Below are 15589 nucleotides of genomic sequence, written 5' to 3' on the forward strand. Positions count from 1 at the left end.
TCTGGAATCTCTCCCATGTCCCATGATTTTCCAAAGATAATAGCTAGAGGCTCAGATACCTCCTCTATTAGCTCCTTGAGTATTCTAGGATGCATTTCATCAGGTCCTGGTGACTTGCAGGCATCTAACTTTTCCAAGTGATTTTTAACTTGTTCTTTTTTTATTTTATCTGCTAAACCTACCCCCTTCCCATTAGCATTCACTAGGTTAGGCATTCTTTCAGACTTCTCGAAGACCGAAACAAAGAAATCATTAAGCATCTCTGCCATTTCCAAGTTTCCTGTTACTGTTTCTCCCTCTTCACTGAGCAATGGGCCTACCCTGTCTTTGGTCTTCCTCTTGCTTCTAATGTATTGATAAAAAGTCTTCTTGTTTCCCTTTATTCCCGTAGCTAGTTTGAGCTCATTTTGTGCCTTTGCCTTTCTAATCTTGCCCCTGCATTCCTGTGTTGTTTGCCTATATTCATTCTTTGTAATCTGTCCTAGTTTCCATTTTTTATATGACTCTTTTTTATTTTGTAGATCATGCAAGACCTCGTGGTTAAACCAAGGTGGTCTTTTGCCACATTTTCTATCTTTCCTAACCAGCGGAATAGCTTGCTTTTGGGACCTTAATAGTGTCCCTTTGAAAAACTACCAACTCTCCTCAGTTGTTTTTCCCCTCAGTCTTGATTCCCATGGGACCTTACCTATCAGCTTTCTGAGCTTACCAAAATCCGCCTTCCTGAAATCCATTGTCTCTATTTTGCTGTACTCCCTTCTACCTTTCCTTAGAATTTCAAACTCTATGATTTCATGATCACTTTCACCCAAGCTGCCTTCTACTTTCAAATTCTCAATGAGTTCCACCCTATTTGTTAAAATCAAGTCTAGAACAGCTTCCCCCCAGTAGCTTTTTCAATCTTCTGAAATAAAAAGTTGTCTGCAATGCAGTCCAAGAATTTGTTGGATAGTCTGTGCCCCGCTGTGTTATTTTCCCAACATATATTTGGGTAGTTGAAGTCCCTCATCACTTCCAAATCTTGGGCTTTGGATGATTTTGTTAGTTGTTTAAAAAAAGCCTCATCCACCTCTTCCACCTGGTTAGGTGGCCTGTAGTAGACTCCTAGCATGACATCACCCTTGTTTTTTACCCCTTTTAGCCTAACCCAGAGATTCTCAACACTTCCATCTCCACCAAAATGTGTGTACATTTTTAATATATAAGGCAACACCTCCTCCCTTTTTCCCGTCTATCCTTCCTGAGCAAGCTGTACCCATCCACACCAACATTCCAGTCATGTGTATTATCCCACCAAGTTTCAGTGATGCCAACAGTGTCATAGCTGTATTTATGTATTAGCACTTCCAGTTCTTCCTGCTTATTACCCATACTTCTCGCATTTGTATATAGGCATCTAAGATACTGATTCGATCTTGCCTCCCAGTTTTGTCCTGACCCTCCTTTCTCTCTGCCATTATAGCCCACACTCCCTCTTGTTTCTGACCCATCTCCCAGGTCTCCATGTTCCCCACTTACCTGCGGGCTTTGCTCACCTGTCCCCGTCAAACCTAGTTTAAAGCCCTCCTCACTAGGTTAGCCAGTCTGTGTCCAAATAGGATCTTTCCCCTCCTCGAAAGGTGAACGCCATCTCCGCCTAGCAGTCCTTCCTCGAATAGCATCCCGTGGTCAAGGAAGCCAAAGCCCTCCTGGTGACACCATCTTCGCAGCCAGGCATTCACCTCCATGATGCATCTGTTTCTGCCCGGGCCCCTACCTTTGACAGGAAGAATTGAAGAGAATACCACCTTGGGTGAGTACGGTCTGGTGCTAGTGACTTATTACTGTTTAACTTGTTTGTTCTAAAACCTCCTCTATTGACACCTCAATCTGGGACAGTCCCTCAGATTTGTCACCTTAAAAGAATGGCTCAGGTGTGGGAATCTCCCTTCCATCTTCTGCAGTGAGGACTGATGCAAAGAATTCACTTAGCTTCTCCGCAACGGCCTTGTCTGTTTGGAGTACTCCTTTAGCACTTCGATTATCCAGTGGCAGGCTTCCTGCTTCTGATGTACTTAAATTTTGTGTGTGTGTGTGTGTGTGTGTGTGTGTATAAAAAATAAATTCTGGCAAGCCTTCATTATAATGAAGTACTCTAGGAAGTAAAAAGAGAGTCCTGTGGCACCTTTAAGACTAACAGATGTATTAGAGCATAAGCTTTCATGGGTGAATGCCCACTTCGTCGGCATTCTGCTTTTTACAGATCCAGACTAACACGGCTACCCTTCTGATACTATAGGAAGTGATATTCCTACTCCATGATTTACAGGGTCAATAATTTGGTTCATTCTCTTCCTGGTGATAGTGGAGATACCCTCCTCCTCCAACAAACAAACAAACAAAAAAACCAGGGTGACAGGATATCTGAGGCACTCCATCAGTCTCCTCAACATGCAGCAAATCACTGTCAGTGTTTTGTGCACTCTTCTTCTCCCTTCTACTTTCATGGAGGACATGGGCTGAATCCATACAGAATTGAACACTAACATTTCCAAAATTCCTCCTTGCAGTCATTACCAAAGAAGTAGACACCTTGAAATGGGATCATTACTGAGGAAAAATGCTCTGTATTAAGAAGTGGCTTCTTTGCTCCAAAGGACTCAGACTGCCAAAGACGTGTTCTGTCTCATTTCCAGCATATCCCAAACAATGGAGGATGGAAACTGTAGCTACTTTCAGGAGAAGCTGTACCAGGCCCTCCAAGGGGTGAGCAGCCCACAGGCTCTGGCCATAATTGGCAGTGCTGAGCCAACCCAGACAGATCAGTGGACCAGCATCATTATCCGGAACTGCAGCATGCAGGTAATAAGAATGGAGGGCCAACTCTGAACCCAACTTCTTCTCTTCTGAGCTCGGCATGCAAGATGATATTGCTTTGGGGATTGTATGAGTGGGAGAGAGTCAGAGTTTGCTCTTCCTTTTTTGTTAGTAGCACTCTACTGGAGTCAAACAGGGTACGTATTACTCTGTGTGTCAGGACCACTGACCCAGTTCAGGAGCCCTAATGCATACAAATAGATGTTGTTGTTCCGCACTCATGCTATCTAGAGGCTCATCTTTGACTAGGCAAGCAGAGAATTAGCAGGATTAACTTTTGTAATTCTATATTACCAGTGTATAAATGTTTTACTGGCCAGTTCTGAGACTGTGTGCAGTAGAGATCACGCTACACACTTCTTTGTTGTTGTTATAATGCTAGTATTATAATATTTGTGTTAATATTGGGCTCTGTCTGACCATTGAGTTATGCTACTGAATTATTGTCCTTTGAGATTTACCCTTATCATAGAATCATAGAATATCAGGGTTGGAAGGGACCTCAGGAGGTCATCTAGTGCAACCCCCTGCTCAAAGCAGGACCAATTCCCAACTAACTCATCCCAGCCAGGGCTTTGTCAAGCCGGGCCTTAAAAACCTCCAAGAAAGGAGATTCCACCACCTCCCTAGGTAACGCATTCTAGTGCTTCACCACCCTCCTAGTGAAATAGTGTTTCTTAATATCCAACCTAGACCTCCCCCACTGCAACTTGAGACCATTGCTCCTTGTTCTGTCATCTGCTACCACTGAGAACAGCCGAGCTCCATCCTCTTTGGAACCCCCCTTTAGGTAGTTGAAAGCAGCTATCAAATCCCCCCTCATTCTTCTCTTCTGGAGACTAAACAATCCCAGTTCCCTCAGCCTCTCCTCATAAGTCATGTGCTCCAGCCCCCTAATCAGTTTTGTTGCCCTCCACTGGACTCTTTCCAATTTTTCCACATCCTTCTTGTAGTGTGGGGCCCAAAACTGGACACAGTACTCCAGATGAGGCCTCACCAATGTCGAATAAAGGGGAACGATCACGTTCCTCGATCTGCTGCAATGTCCCTACTTATACAGCCCAAAATGCCGTTAGCCTTCTTGGCAACAAGAGCATACTGTTGACTCATATCCAGTTTCTTGTCCACTGTGACCCCCTAGGTCCTTTTCTGCAGAACTGCTACCTAGTAATTCGGTCCCTAGTCTGTAGCAGTGCATAGGATTCTTCCGTCCTAAGTACAGGACTCTGCACTTGTCCTTGTTGAACCTCATCAGGTTTCTTTTGGCCCAATCCTCTAATTTGTCTAGGTCCCTCTGTATCCGATCCCTACCCTCCAGTGTATCTACTACGCCTCCCAGTTTAGTGTCATCTGCAAACTTGCTGAGAGTGCAGTCCACACCATCCTCCAGATCATTAATAAAGATATTAAACAAAACCGGCCCCAGGACCCACCCTTGGGGCACTCCGCTTGAAACCGGCTGCCAACTAGACATGGAGCCATTGATCACTACCCGTTGAGCCCAACGATCTAGCCAGCTTTCTATCCACCTTACAGTCCATTCATCCAGCCCATACTTCTTTAACTTGACGGCAAGGATACTTATCCAATGTTTATCTATCTAAGGGCTGATCTATACTAGAAAGTTAGGTCGACCCAGCTACATCACTATGCTTTAGGGACGTAGTTAAGCTGACCTAACTCCTAATATAGACAGCACTAGGTCAACCTAGCTACTACCTCTTGGAGAAATGGATTTACTACAGTGACAGAAGAACCCCTTCTGTCGCTGTTGTGTCTACACTATAATGCTACAGCAGTGCAGCTGCAGCACTGCAGCTGTGCTAATGTAGCATTTCTAATGTAGACCTAGCCTAAGATTAAGAGGTGACTGGATCATAGTCTTCAGGTACTCACCATCGGCGTGCGCACGGGGTGTGCCGGATGTGCACGGGCACACCCTAATGCACGGGTGGACAAATGGCTCCACTCTCCTGGCAGCAGCAAGCTGCTGGCCCCTCCCCTGCCTTCCCAGGCCGGCCCCCGCCTGCCACCCCCCAGTGGGTCTTAAATTAATGGAGATATCCCATCTCCTAGAACTGGAAGGGACCTTGAAAGGTCATCGAGTCCAGCCCCCTGCCTTCACTAGCAGGACCAAGTACTGATTTTGCCCCAGATCCCTAAGTGGCCCCCTCAAGGATTGAACTCACAACCCTGGGTTTAGCAGGCCAATGCTCAAACCACTGAGCTATCCCTCCCCCCCCTCTTGCCTACCACCCCCCCGCGGGTCTCCCCCACCCCGACCCCAGAGCGTCCCTGCCTGAAAGAAAGCAGCGTGCGCCTCTCCTGTTCCTGCTTGTGCTGCTGGTGTAGCACATTCCTACTCAACTGCTGTCTGCAGCCCCAGGATCCTAGTGCCCCCCATCCCCTTATGGCAGGGCAGGCTGCCCTTACCCTGCCCTTCCGCCCTAGCCCTGAGCCTCTCCAACACCCCAAACCCCTCATCCCCAGCCCTCATCCACCCTAGTCCTCTGCCCCTGCCCTGAGCCCCCTCCTGCATCATGAACCCCTCATCCTCAGCCCTCACCCCTGCACCCCCTCCTATCCCCAAACTCCCTCCCAGAGCATGCACCCCCTCCCCCTTCCCACACACCCCTTTTTGCCCCCCAAACTCCCTCCCAGAGCCTGCACCCCCTCCCTCTGCACCCCCTCCCACTTTCAAACTCCCTCCCAGAGCCTGCAGCCCTCACCCCCTCCTGCACACCGACCCCCTGCCCCAGCCTGGAGCCTGCACCCAGCACCCAAACTCCATCCCAGAGCCTGCACCCAGACTCCCTCCCCCACCCAAACTCCATCCCAGAGCCTTAGGCAGGTGGGGGGCTAATACTAAGGGGCGGCACTCCGGCTGCTATTGGGGTGGCACGTCTGGGTCTTGAACGGCAATTTGGCGGCAAGTCCCTCTCTGAGTGAAGGACCTGCTGCCGAATTGCTGCTGAAGAGTGGAGCGGCACGATCGCGCTGCCGTGGCTTATTTTTTTTTTTGCCGCTTGGGGCGACAGAAACCCTGGAGCCGGCCCTAGTTGGATAAGGGGTGGGGAGAGTCAGGGGACCGGGAGCAGGGTGGGTTGGATGGGGGTGAGATCCCAGGGGGGTGGTTAGGGGTGGGGGGTCTCTGGAGGGGTCAGTCAGGGAGGAGGGGGGGTTGGATGGGGCATGGGAGTCCCGGGGTCTGTCAGGGGTGGGGGATGGATAGGGATCAGGGCAGTCAGGGGACAGGGAGCAAGGAGGGTCCTGGGGGGGGCAGGTGGGGGGGGGGGGGGGGGGGGGGGGGTGGGGGGGGGGGGGGGGAGGGGGGGGGGGGGGGGGNTAGGGTGGGGGGGGTCTCTGGAGGGGGTGGTCAGGGGACAAGGAGCTGGGGGTGGGGTTGACTGAGTCGGGAGTTCTGGGGGGGGGCCTGTCAGGAGGCAGGGGTGTGGAGAGGGGTTGGGGCAGGCAGGGAGCAGAGGGCGTTGTATGGGTCGGGAGTTCTAAGGGTCCTGTCAGGGGGCGGGGAGCGGTTGGATAGGCGTGGGAGTCCTAGGGGCCTGTCTGGGGGCAGGGGTGTGGATAAGGGTCGGGGCAGTCAGGGGACAGGTAGGGGGTAGGGTTCTAGGGGGGCAGTCAGGGGACAAGGAGCAGGGAGGCTTAGGGGGTGGGGTTCTGGGGGGCAGTTAGGGGCAGGGGTCCCAGGAGGTGGTAGTCAGGGGACAAGGAGCAGGGGGGCTTGGAGGTTCTGAGGGGGGCAGTCAGGGGGCGGGAAGTAGGAGGGAGTGGATGGGGGCAGGATGGGGGCGGGGCTAGGGCGGGACTCCCTGGGTACACACCCTAATGAAATGTGCTGCGCACGCCTATGGTACTCACATGGGGAAGAGATTTCTCATAGTAGGTGGCCCTATTCTAGCAGAAAAGGGCATAACAAGATCCAGTGATTGGAAACTGAAGGTGAACAAATTCAGACTAGAAATAAGGTGCACATCTTTAACAGTGGGGGTAATTAACTACACCTCTACCCCGATATAATGCGACCTGATATAACACGAATTCGGATATAACGCGCGGTAAAGCAGCGCTCCAGAGGGGCGGGGCTGCGCACTCCGGTGGATCAAAGCAAGTTCGATATAACGCGGTTTCACCTATAACACGTTAAGATTGTTTTGGCTCCTGAAGACAGCGTTATATTGAGGTAGAGGTGTATTAGAATAACTTAGTTAGAAATATGATGGAAGTCTTTAATCAAGACTGGATATCTTTATAAAAGATATGTTCTGGCTCAACCAGAAGTTATGTGCTTCATGCTAAAATTACTGGGTGAGGTTCTGTGGCCTTTGTTATGCAGGAGGTCAGACTAGATTATTTTAATGGTCCTTTCTTGCCTTAAAATCTGTGAAAACACGTGGGTTCCCCTTTTTTTTTTCCTCAGGCTGGGAATTGTGCCTCCTGCTGTATGGTTCCTGTGTCCTTGAAGATCCAGGTATTGTGGGCTGAGGTGGGCCTCCAGTCCAACCCACAAAGTCAAGTGCTGGGAGCACGGTATTGGTATCAGTGTCAGTCTCTGAAGGTATAGCACCATTATTATGCACCTCCACCCCCAAAGGCCATAACATGGAGCATATGGGTTACATGAAGTCTGAGGGATCCTTCATATAACTCTGGTATTGAAGGGTTGGAGTTCACGGGATTTTATCATTTGTCCACATAGATTGGCAGTGGCAAGTATTTAATGCTCCCACAGAAGACGGTGGACAAAATCTCCCATAATGTTCTTAACCAATTGTATATGGCTGTGCAAAGGGGAGATCCTTCTCACCTCTGAGCAGCTTCTTCCACTTTAGGCCTAAACCATTAAACTCTTGGTTATTCTTGTCATCACGTTATGTAAACATAGACTCATAGACTCATAGACTTTAAGGTCAGAAGGGACCATTATGATCATCTGGTCTGACCCCCTGCATGCTGCAGGCCATAAAACCGCCCCTACCCCTTCCCTGGACTCTGCTGTTGAAGTCCCCAATCCTGGGTTTTAGTGACTTCAATCGGCAGAGACCCTCCTGCTAGTGATCCCTGCCCCATGCTGCGGAGGAAGGCGAAAAACCTCCAGAGGCTCAGCCAATCTACCCTGGAGGAAAATTCCTTCCCGACCCCAAATATGGCGATCAGTAAGAACCCGAGCATATAGGCAAGAGTCTCTAGCCTGACCCCTGTTAGCCATTATACTATTTACCTACCATTGCTTGGTATTCCTTGACTACTACGTTTCACCCTCTTTTCTTAAACTCTGACACAGAATTTGTCTTGACTCTCTCTTTCTAGGAATTCCATGTGCTGCAGAAGGAAGTATTTCCTTTTTATTGGTTCTGAAATTACTGCCTTTTTAATGGCTCCAAAGGGGCTGATCAATTTTCATTTTAGTCTTTAAAATTTTATACTTCATTCAATATATATTTTCTCTAATATATATTTTTAGGTGAAGTGATCACAGGTAAACAGAGTACTCCAGATAAGGGTCCACTCTCAGATACTGTCATTTTATGGTCTAGGTTATTTTTTCTTCCTTTTGGAGGAAAACATGGTTAGAAGTATCAAGTATAAGTTTAACAATCTTTTTGGATCATACAGGAGAACAAGTCCTTTGCACACAACCCCTAACTTCCACAATGCACCAGTGTCCATCTATCTGATCTGGTGCCATGGAGTTGAGCATGCTATTCAACAAACAGCTATGGAGTAATCTTTCTGCCCATGCCCTTGGCACAGAGCATGTCTCATCTTCAGCCACACTCCGTAGAATGAGTGTTGGGGTGAAGTTAGAGGTCCCTGCCATGGAATTGTTGCCTGCAGTTTCTTCAGTCCCACATCCACCCAGTTCATAATGTATTAAAAGTGTAAGGATGCCATACAGGCTATTGCTCCCTGGGAGCAGATCCTTGGTTGCAGTTTAGGAATCTGTAAAACGGTAACAGAATGCCACTGAGTGGCAGGGAGAGTATGTGTGCTGAACATCTGGAGTCATTGGGAACACAATAATAATAGAGAGCTTTAGGCTTTGATCATCATTTCCTAGGACTAGAGCTGAGGAGACAGAGGAAGAAATATGTCCCCAGTCTGGAAGGGAGTATGAGGAAGAAAGAGAGAGACAGTCATTAAGGGCTAAGCCCTACCAGTGATGTCAGAACTGGTGAGTGTGGCTGGTGTGCTGCAGGGCGCTGTACCACCTATTGCCACTGGAGGACTCTTGGTGTACTAGGCTGCTCCAGCTCCTGGAGGATGCAGTGCCACCAGGATCCTTTGGCACTGCAGAACGTAGACTGCAGTCAGAAGAGGGATGAGGCAGGGGATACAGGCTTCTTTGGGACTATTTCACATCCACTTCACTCCCTGTAGCCACAGTTCTTCCCTGTTGCTTCTGCCCCTGCTTCTCCAGGACCAGCAAGCAGTGGGTATGGTTCTGAACCTGGTAGTGGTGGATGTCAAGAAGGATTGTGAGCCTGGAAATTGGTTTTCTGAGGTTGGAGGTTTGTGGTAAGGTGGTAAGGGAAGAGGTTGGGGCTAGGAGAAAACAGTGAATTGGTGACAGAAAGGTAAGTATTGTTCTTGGAGTATGTGTCAGTGTGAATTCCACTGTAGATGCACACAAGATTGGATTGTGTAATAGCAGTGTCTGTCAGGGGCACACATGTATCATGTGCTTTTTCATGCTTCTATGCAAGGGCATAATGAGAAGAGCAGCCGTGACCCTCCCTCAGTTCCCTCGAATGGCAATGAGACAGAACTTGGCAAGTGTCTGCATCCCTACTCTTCCTTGAGCTTCAGACTCATTCCAGATTAGTGTGTTTTTGAGAAGAATACCTTGATCTGGACATTCCACACAAAAATAAAAAAGAAAGGAAGGAAGGAGACACTAGGAGACACCCCACTCCCTGGTACACCCTCCTTAAAGCAGGAAGAGACATTTTGCACCAACTGCCATGGTGGACTGCAAGCTTTTAGCATATTAGTTCTGCTGACCCGTGATGGACTCTTCCTTCTTGTCAAGGGGCTTAGCCAGTGCCCTTTCTGGCAGGGGGAAGTGTTATATTCCTGATAATTGTGTGGTGTGAAAATAGTTTTCATTGAGGATATGCAAGTCAAGGGATTCATTGCTAAACTTCACTTGCTTGAGCAATCAAGTAGCATTGCCTCAGACCTGGAGGAGATATCCACCCCCAAGGAACCAAAGAGAGGTTCTGCTCAGTAAGTGCCTCTTCAAGTAGACACCATACTCTGGGCAGCGAGAAGGGTTGGGGGGGGCAGTGAAACACACCAAAATTGGCATTGCCTACATTGGTGCCAGTCCCCCCAGCACCAGGACTGTTGATGGAGCCAGTTTCAATAACCACCTTGGCAATGGCAAAGCCGTCCCCAGAACCGACACACCAACACATGGGTGAAGCTGAGAGAAAAGACCAAGCGGAGGCCAGATGCAGCTTTAGACATTGTCAAGGGAGGAGAAGAAATGCCACTTCTTTGAGGACAAGACCTTCAGCAAGGGAGTAATGCTGGGTGGACAGGCATCACAGACGTCAGTACCAGCAAAGGCACTGGCATGGTGCTGAGTACATCCACATAGAGTAGTCGAGATCTTCCTTGAGGGTGACATCGCTACTGACTCTGCACCAGAGCCAAGACATCACCCCCCTGCATCGCCATTTGAGGAATACTGTTCTTCCTCATCATTACCAGTCTATGCATTTTCTCTGGCATTGACCAGAGAAGCCTCCCTGCTATCATTCACAAGCAACCGTAGAGCCTGCAGAGGAGGTGCTCCCCACAGGGCACTGACCTAGCACAGGTGTATAGCTGATCCCCTTCCTACAGACCCCGGAAGAGGAGGAGATCAGGCTTTGCAGTGGCAACACTGCCTGGACCACGAAACCAGAATCAGAGCCGCCAGGCCAGTGCCCAAGACCTGAGGGAAGAACAGCAACAACCTCAGTGTCCACTAAAAGAATCTTCACTGTAATTGGACAAGGGAGTACATTCGGCCCCCATCCCTCCAGTCAATGATTTTAGGGCATTCCAGGATCTCCTAGCATGTATTGTGGAGAAGCTGGATATAGAAATGATAGTCATTCAGGAAAAGTCACGCAAACTCTCTTTGGCATCTTGACTAGGTCAGACCCTACCAAAATCACCCTGCCCACCAATGAGGATATACTGGAACCGGCCAAAGCCCTCTGGCAAACCTCAGCCACTGTTCAGTCAACTTCCAGGAGGGTGGAGAAGCATTCTCCTTCAAGCTCCTGTGCATGTGGATCTCACTCATGTGTACTGATGCCCTGCACAGGAGTGTGGGAATTTTTCTCTAATATTGTCCCATAAGGGTTCCTTCATGCTCCCCCCCCCACTCTCCAGCATAAAGGACTGAATGACTGCAACTGCAGACTAGTTCCTTCTGACCACAGAAGGAAGTTATTTCTAATGTCCAACCTAAACCTCTGTTGCTTCAATTTAAGCCCATTGTTTCTTTTCCTGCTCTCGGAGATTAAGGAGAACAACTTTTTACCCTCCCCTGCCTTGTAACAATCTTTTATATACTTGAAAACTCTAATGTGCCCCCTCAGTCTTCTCTTCTCCATATTAAACAAACCCAACTTTTTTCAATCTTTGCTCCTAGGTCATGTTTTCTAGACCTTTTTAATAATTTTTATTTCTCTCTTCTGGACTTTCTCCAATTTGTTCACATCTTTCCTAAAATGTGGCACCTAGAACTGGACACAATACTCCAGTTGAGGCCTAATCAGCGCAGAGTAGAGTGGAAGAATTACTTCTTGTGTCTTGCTTATAACATTCCTGCTAATACATCTCAGAATGTTTGCTTTTTTTGCAACAGTGTTACACTGTTGATTCATATTTCGCTTGTGGTCAACTATAATCCCCGATCCCTTTCTACAGTACTCCTTCCTAGGGAGCCATTTCCCATTTTGCATGTGTGCAACTGATTGTTCCTTCCTGTGAATTAGTTCTTATTAAATTTTATCCTATTTACTTCTGACATTTCTATCTACAGTTTGTCCAGATCATTTTGAATTCTAATCCTCTCCTCCAAAGCACTTGCAATCCCTCCCAGCTTGATATTGTCCACAAACTTTATAAAAGGGTATTCTTTGTGCCATTATATACAGGAGGTCAGACTAAATGAACACAAGGATCCCTTCTGGGCTTGGAATCTGTGAAGCTGTGAATCCATGAAGTCCATCTGTGCAGGCTCAGAGCTGGTTTGTGGCTCTTGACATGCAGGATGTGTATACTTACTTCCATGTTGCCGTCCACCTGGCCTATAGTAAGTACCTGAGATTTATGATAGAATTGAATCAGAATTGGTACAAGGTATGGCAATTTGGACTCTTTACGGCATCAAGGATCTTCACAAAATACCTTGTGGTGATAATGGCCCACCTGAGGAGTTAAGGTATTCATGTCAATGCCTATCTGGACAACTGGCTGATCACGGAAGACCTCAGCGAGCTAGGACTGCGCTTTGTCCCTATTCAGTTGGGTGAGATGTCTAGTGAACTGTGAAAAGTTGTCATTCATGCTGTCGCAGATAATAGCAGCTCTATGAATGCTAATCTACTCGACATCAGAAAGAGTGCACTGCCTGAGGACAGGTTCTAGTTGCTACTAGGACTCTTACTTCATTTGATGTCACAACTAACTACAACAGTACAAATATGCCTCGCAGTGCTAGGCCACATGTTGGTACGCATATACATGACACCACTTGCCAGACTTTGCTTGTGGACCCTCCAGTTCTGGCTCAAGACTGTCTATTGGTCGATGAAACATCCAATGGCCAGAAAGGTCATAGTACCACATCATGTCATTGCAGAACTGGTTGTGCGGCTTGAACCTGCAATCAGGTTTTCAGAGTCCTCCCAAACAAAGGATTGGATGCATCAGTGACAGGTTGGGGAGCTCACTTGGACCACTTGCAGATCAAAGACACCTGATCGCCAAATGATATGGGGCTTCATATGAATGTTCTAGATCTCTGAGCCATCAGACTAGCTTGTCTGGCATTCCTGCCTGTCCTCAAACTCGATAATGCAGGTCTTCACAGACAATATGACAGCCATGCAACAACATAAACAAGCAACAGGGCACCTGCTCCTTGCTCCTCTGCCAAGAGGCCACCGATTTCTGGAATTGATACCATCAGAGTGTGGTAAGACTAATATCCCTTCACCTCCCAGGAATCAGCAACAACTTAGAAGACTTCCTAATCAGGACAGTCAATGACCAACCAGGAATGGTCATTACACAGATCCACCACAGAACTGATATTCCATCAGTGGGGATTCCCATGAGAAACTTTTTTGCCATTAAGGACAATGCAAAATGCAAGAGCTTTTGCTCCACAAGAGTCCTGAGTCCAAGAATGCTAACAGATGCTTCTTGATACAGTGGAACAAGGGCTTGCTTGTATGCCTTCCCACCAATTCCCTTGATTCCCAGGATGATTTCCAAAATCAAGAGACAAAGCTACAATCTTTCTGGTGGCTCTATATGGGCCAAGGCAGTTCTGGCTCACAGACCTACTCCAGATGTCCATTCAGCCTCTGATCCATCTCTCAGACAGCCTGGATCTGATCTTGCAGCATTGTGGCCAGACATATCATGCAGACCAGAGTCTCTGCACCTGATGGTGTGGCTAGTGGGTGGTTGACCACCACAGAGAAACTGCTCCATACAGGTCCAGGAAAACATCTACCAGAAGGACATATTCTTGCACAGGAAATGGGTTCTCAATATGGGTAGCCCAAAATGGCCTAGACCCAGCCCAGGCCTCAGTACCAAAGATCCTTGAAGATCTACTGTACCTCAAGCAGACAAGTCTCTTACTCAGTTCTACTGAAGTGCACCTCACAGTGATTTCAACTTATCACCTGCCTGTGCAGTCATGTTTGGTCTTCTCTCATCCCATGGTATCAAAGTTTCTTAAGAGCTACTACATGCTCACACAGTGGTCAGAGAACCCTCTCCTGCCTGGGACCTCAATATAGTCCTCTTCAGACTGATGGAGCCTCTCGTTGAGCCTCTCTCAGAATGCTTCACCTCACTCTGGAAACAGTCTTCCTAGTCGCTATCACTTCAGTCAGAAGAGTAAGTGAGCTTCAGGTGCTCCTGGCTGAACCCAAATGCAGTTCCATAGGAATAAAGTGATGCTGAGACCTCATCAGAACTTCCTCTCCAATGTGGTCTCAGAATTCCATCTGAGCCAATCCATCAGCTTGCCTGTCTCCATCTGAAAAGCACATTTATCACTGGGAGAAAAGAAATTATACACACTAGTCATTTCCAGGTCTCTGCTCTATTGACAGAAATAAATCATTCCACCTGTCACCCTGTCTATTTCTCCCTATACCAAAGATTTCAAAAGGTCAACCTCTTCAATCTCAAAGAATATTGAAACAGATTACATGATGCATCCTCATGTTATTAGTTGGCTAGTGTACCTCTCCCACTAAATATCAAGGCTAACTCCACCAGCATTCAAGTGATTTCTTCCACCTTTTTCAGATATTTGCCACTATCAGATATCTGCAAGGCAGAGATGTGGAGTAAACCACTGACTTTTGTCAAGCACTGTGCCTTGGACTTAGCTGATCAGATGCCAAGTTTAGGAGAGAAGAACTGTGACACTGTATGGAATCTGGGAGACACTTGTGGATATTATGAATATCAATATTGTAAAATTGTGATGAGTTATGCCAGATATGCCATGTATGGTATCGGCAAAAATATTATAATTTGCCAGATATGATAATCTCATTTATGTGTTTGTATCACCTTTGTATTATGAGTTATAGATATGAATATATGTCTGTATTTCAAACTTGTGCTATGCTTCTGGGTGACACCCCCAGACAGTTTGGCATCAGCACTGCCTAGCCTGCTTGATTGCCCATTTAGGACCATCAGCTATACAACTGAGCCATTGAGAGACGGCAGAGGATACACCTTATGACTCAGCAAGGCATGCATGGGCATGCCTATGGACAGAAAAGGTCCTCCAAGCCATGTGCTGGGCAGCTTGTGTTGGAAACAAAGGAAGCACAGGCCACATGGCAAAAGACTATAAAAGGCAGCTGCATCTTCTCCATTTTGTCGTCAATCCTGCTTCTTACCTCTGGAGGAACTTTGCTACAAACTGAAGTTCTGAATAAAGGAATGAATGACCCATCCAAGCTGTGGATGTATTCCAAAGGGACTTTCAAGCCAGCAAACTCATCAATACTGCTAGGAACCTGATATATGGACTTTGAAGTCTTTGTATGTATGTGATTGTTTTACCCTTTAACATCTCTCTTCTTGTTCTTTCTTTTTTCTTTATAAGAAACCTTTAGTTTTAGACACTAAGGGATTGGCTGGCAGCGTGGTAAGATCCAAACCAATACTGACCTGGTAACATGACTGACCCTTTGGGGTCAGAAGAACATTTTATATATGTGCGCAGAGTTTTTTAAATAACTTCTCATTGTACTGGACCTAGGCGCTGATTGGGAGCAAAGAACTGGAATTCAATAAAGGGGGCTGTGTGATTTCTTTTTTTGCTTTTTGATAACCAGCGTGGGGGATCAGAAGCACAGTTTGTGACTGGTTGGGGAGTGTAACTTCAGTGTTACCCAGTCTTGGGAGTATCTGCTCTCCCTTTTGCAGCCTGCCCTGACCTTGG

The 15589-nt window shown here is 47.4% G+C and overlaps 1 protein-coding gene across 1 annotated transcript in view; it reads left to right on the top strand.

The window, feature by feature from the left end:
• TCTN3 (tectonic family member 3) overlaps window positions 1-15589 on the top strand; it is a gene marked incomplete in the record, with an annotated part of 69847 nt that overhangs the window by 52311 nt on the left and 1947 nt on the right. Inside the window, 2 exon segments of the mRNA XM_034776488.1 lie at window positions 2676-2841; window positions 7295-7432. Of these exon segments, the coding sequence (XP_034632379.1) occupies window positions 2676-2841; window positions 7295-7432 (304 nt within the window).

The sequence above is a fragment of the Trachemys scripta genome, chromosome 7 (genome assembly GCF_013100865.1).
Source record: "Trachemys scripta elegans isolate TJP31775 chromosome 7, CAS_Tse_1.0, whole genome shotgun sequence".
NCBI lineage: Eukaryota > Metazoa > Chordata > Testudines > Emydidae > Trachemys > Trachemys scripta.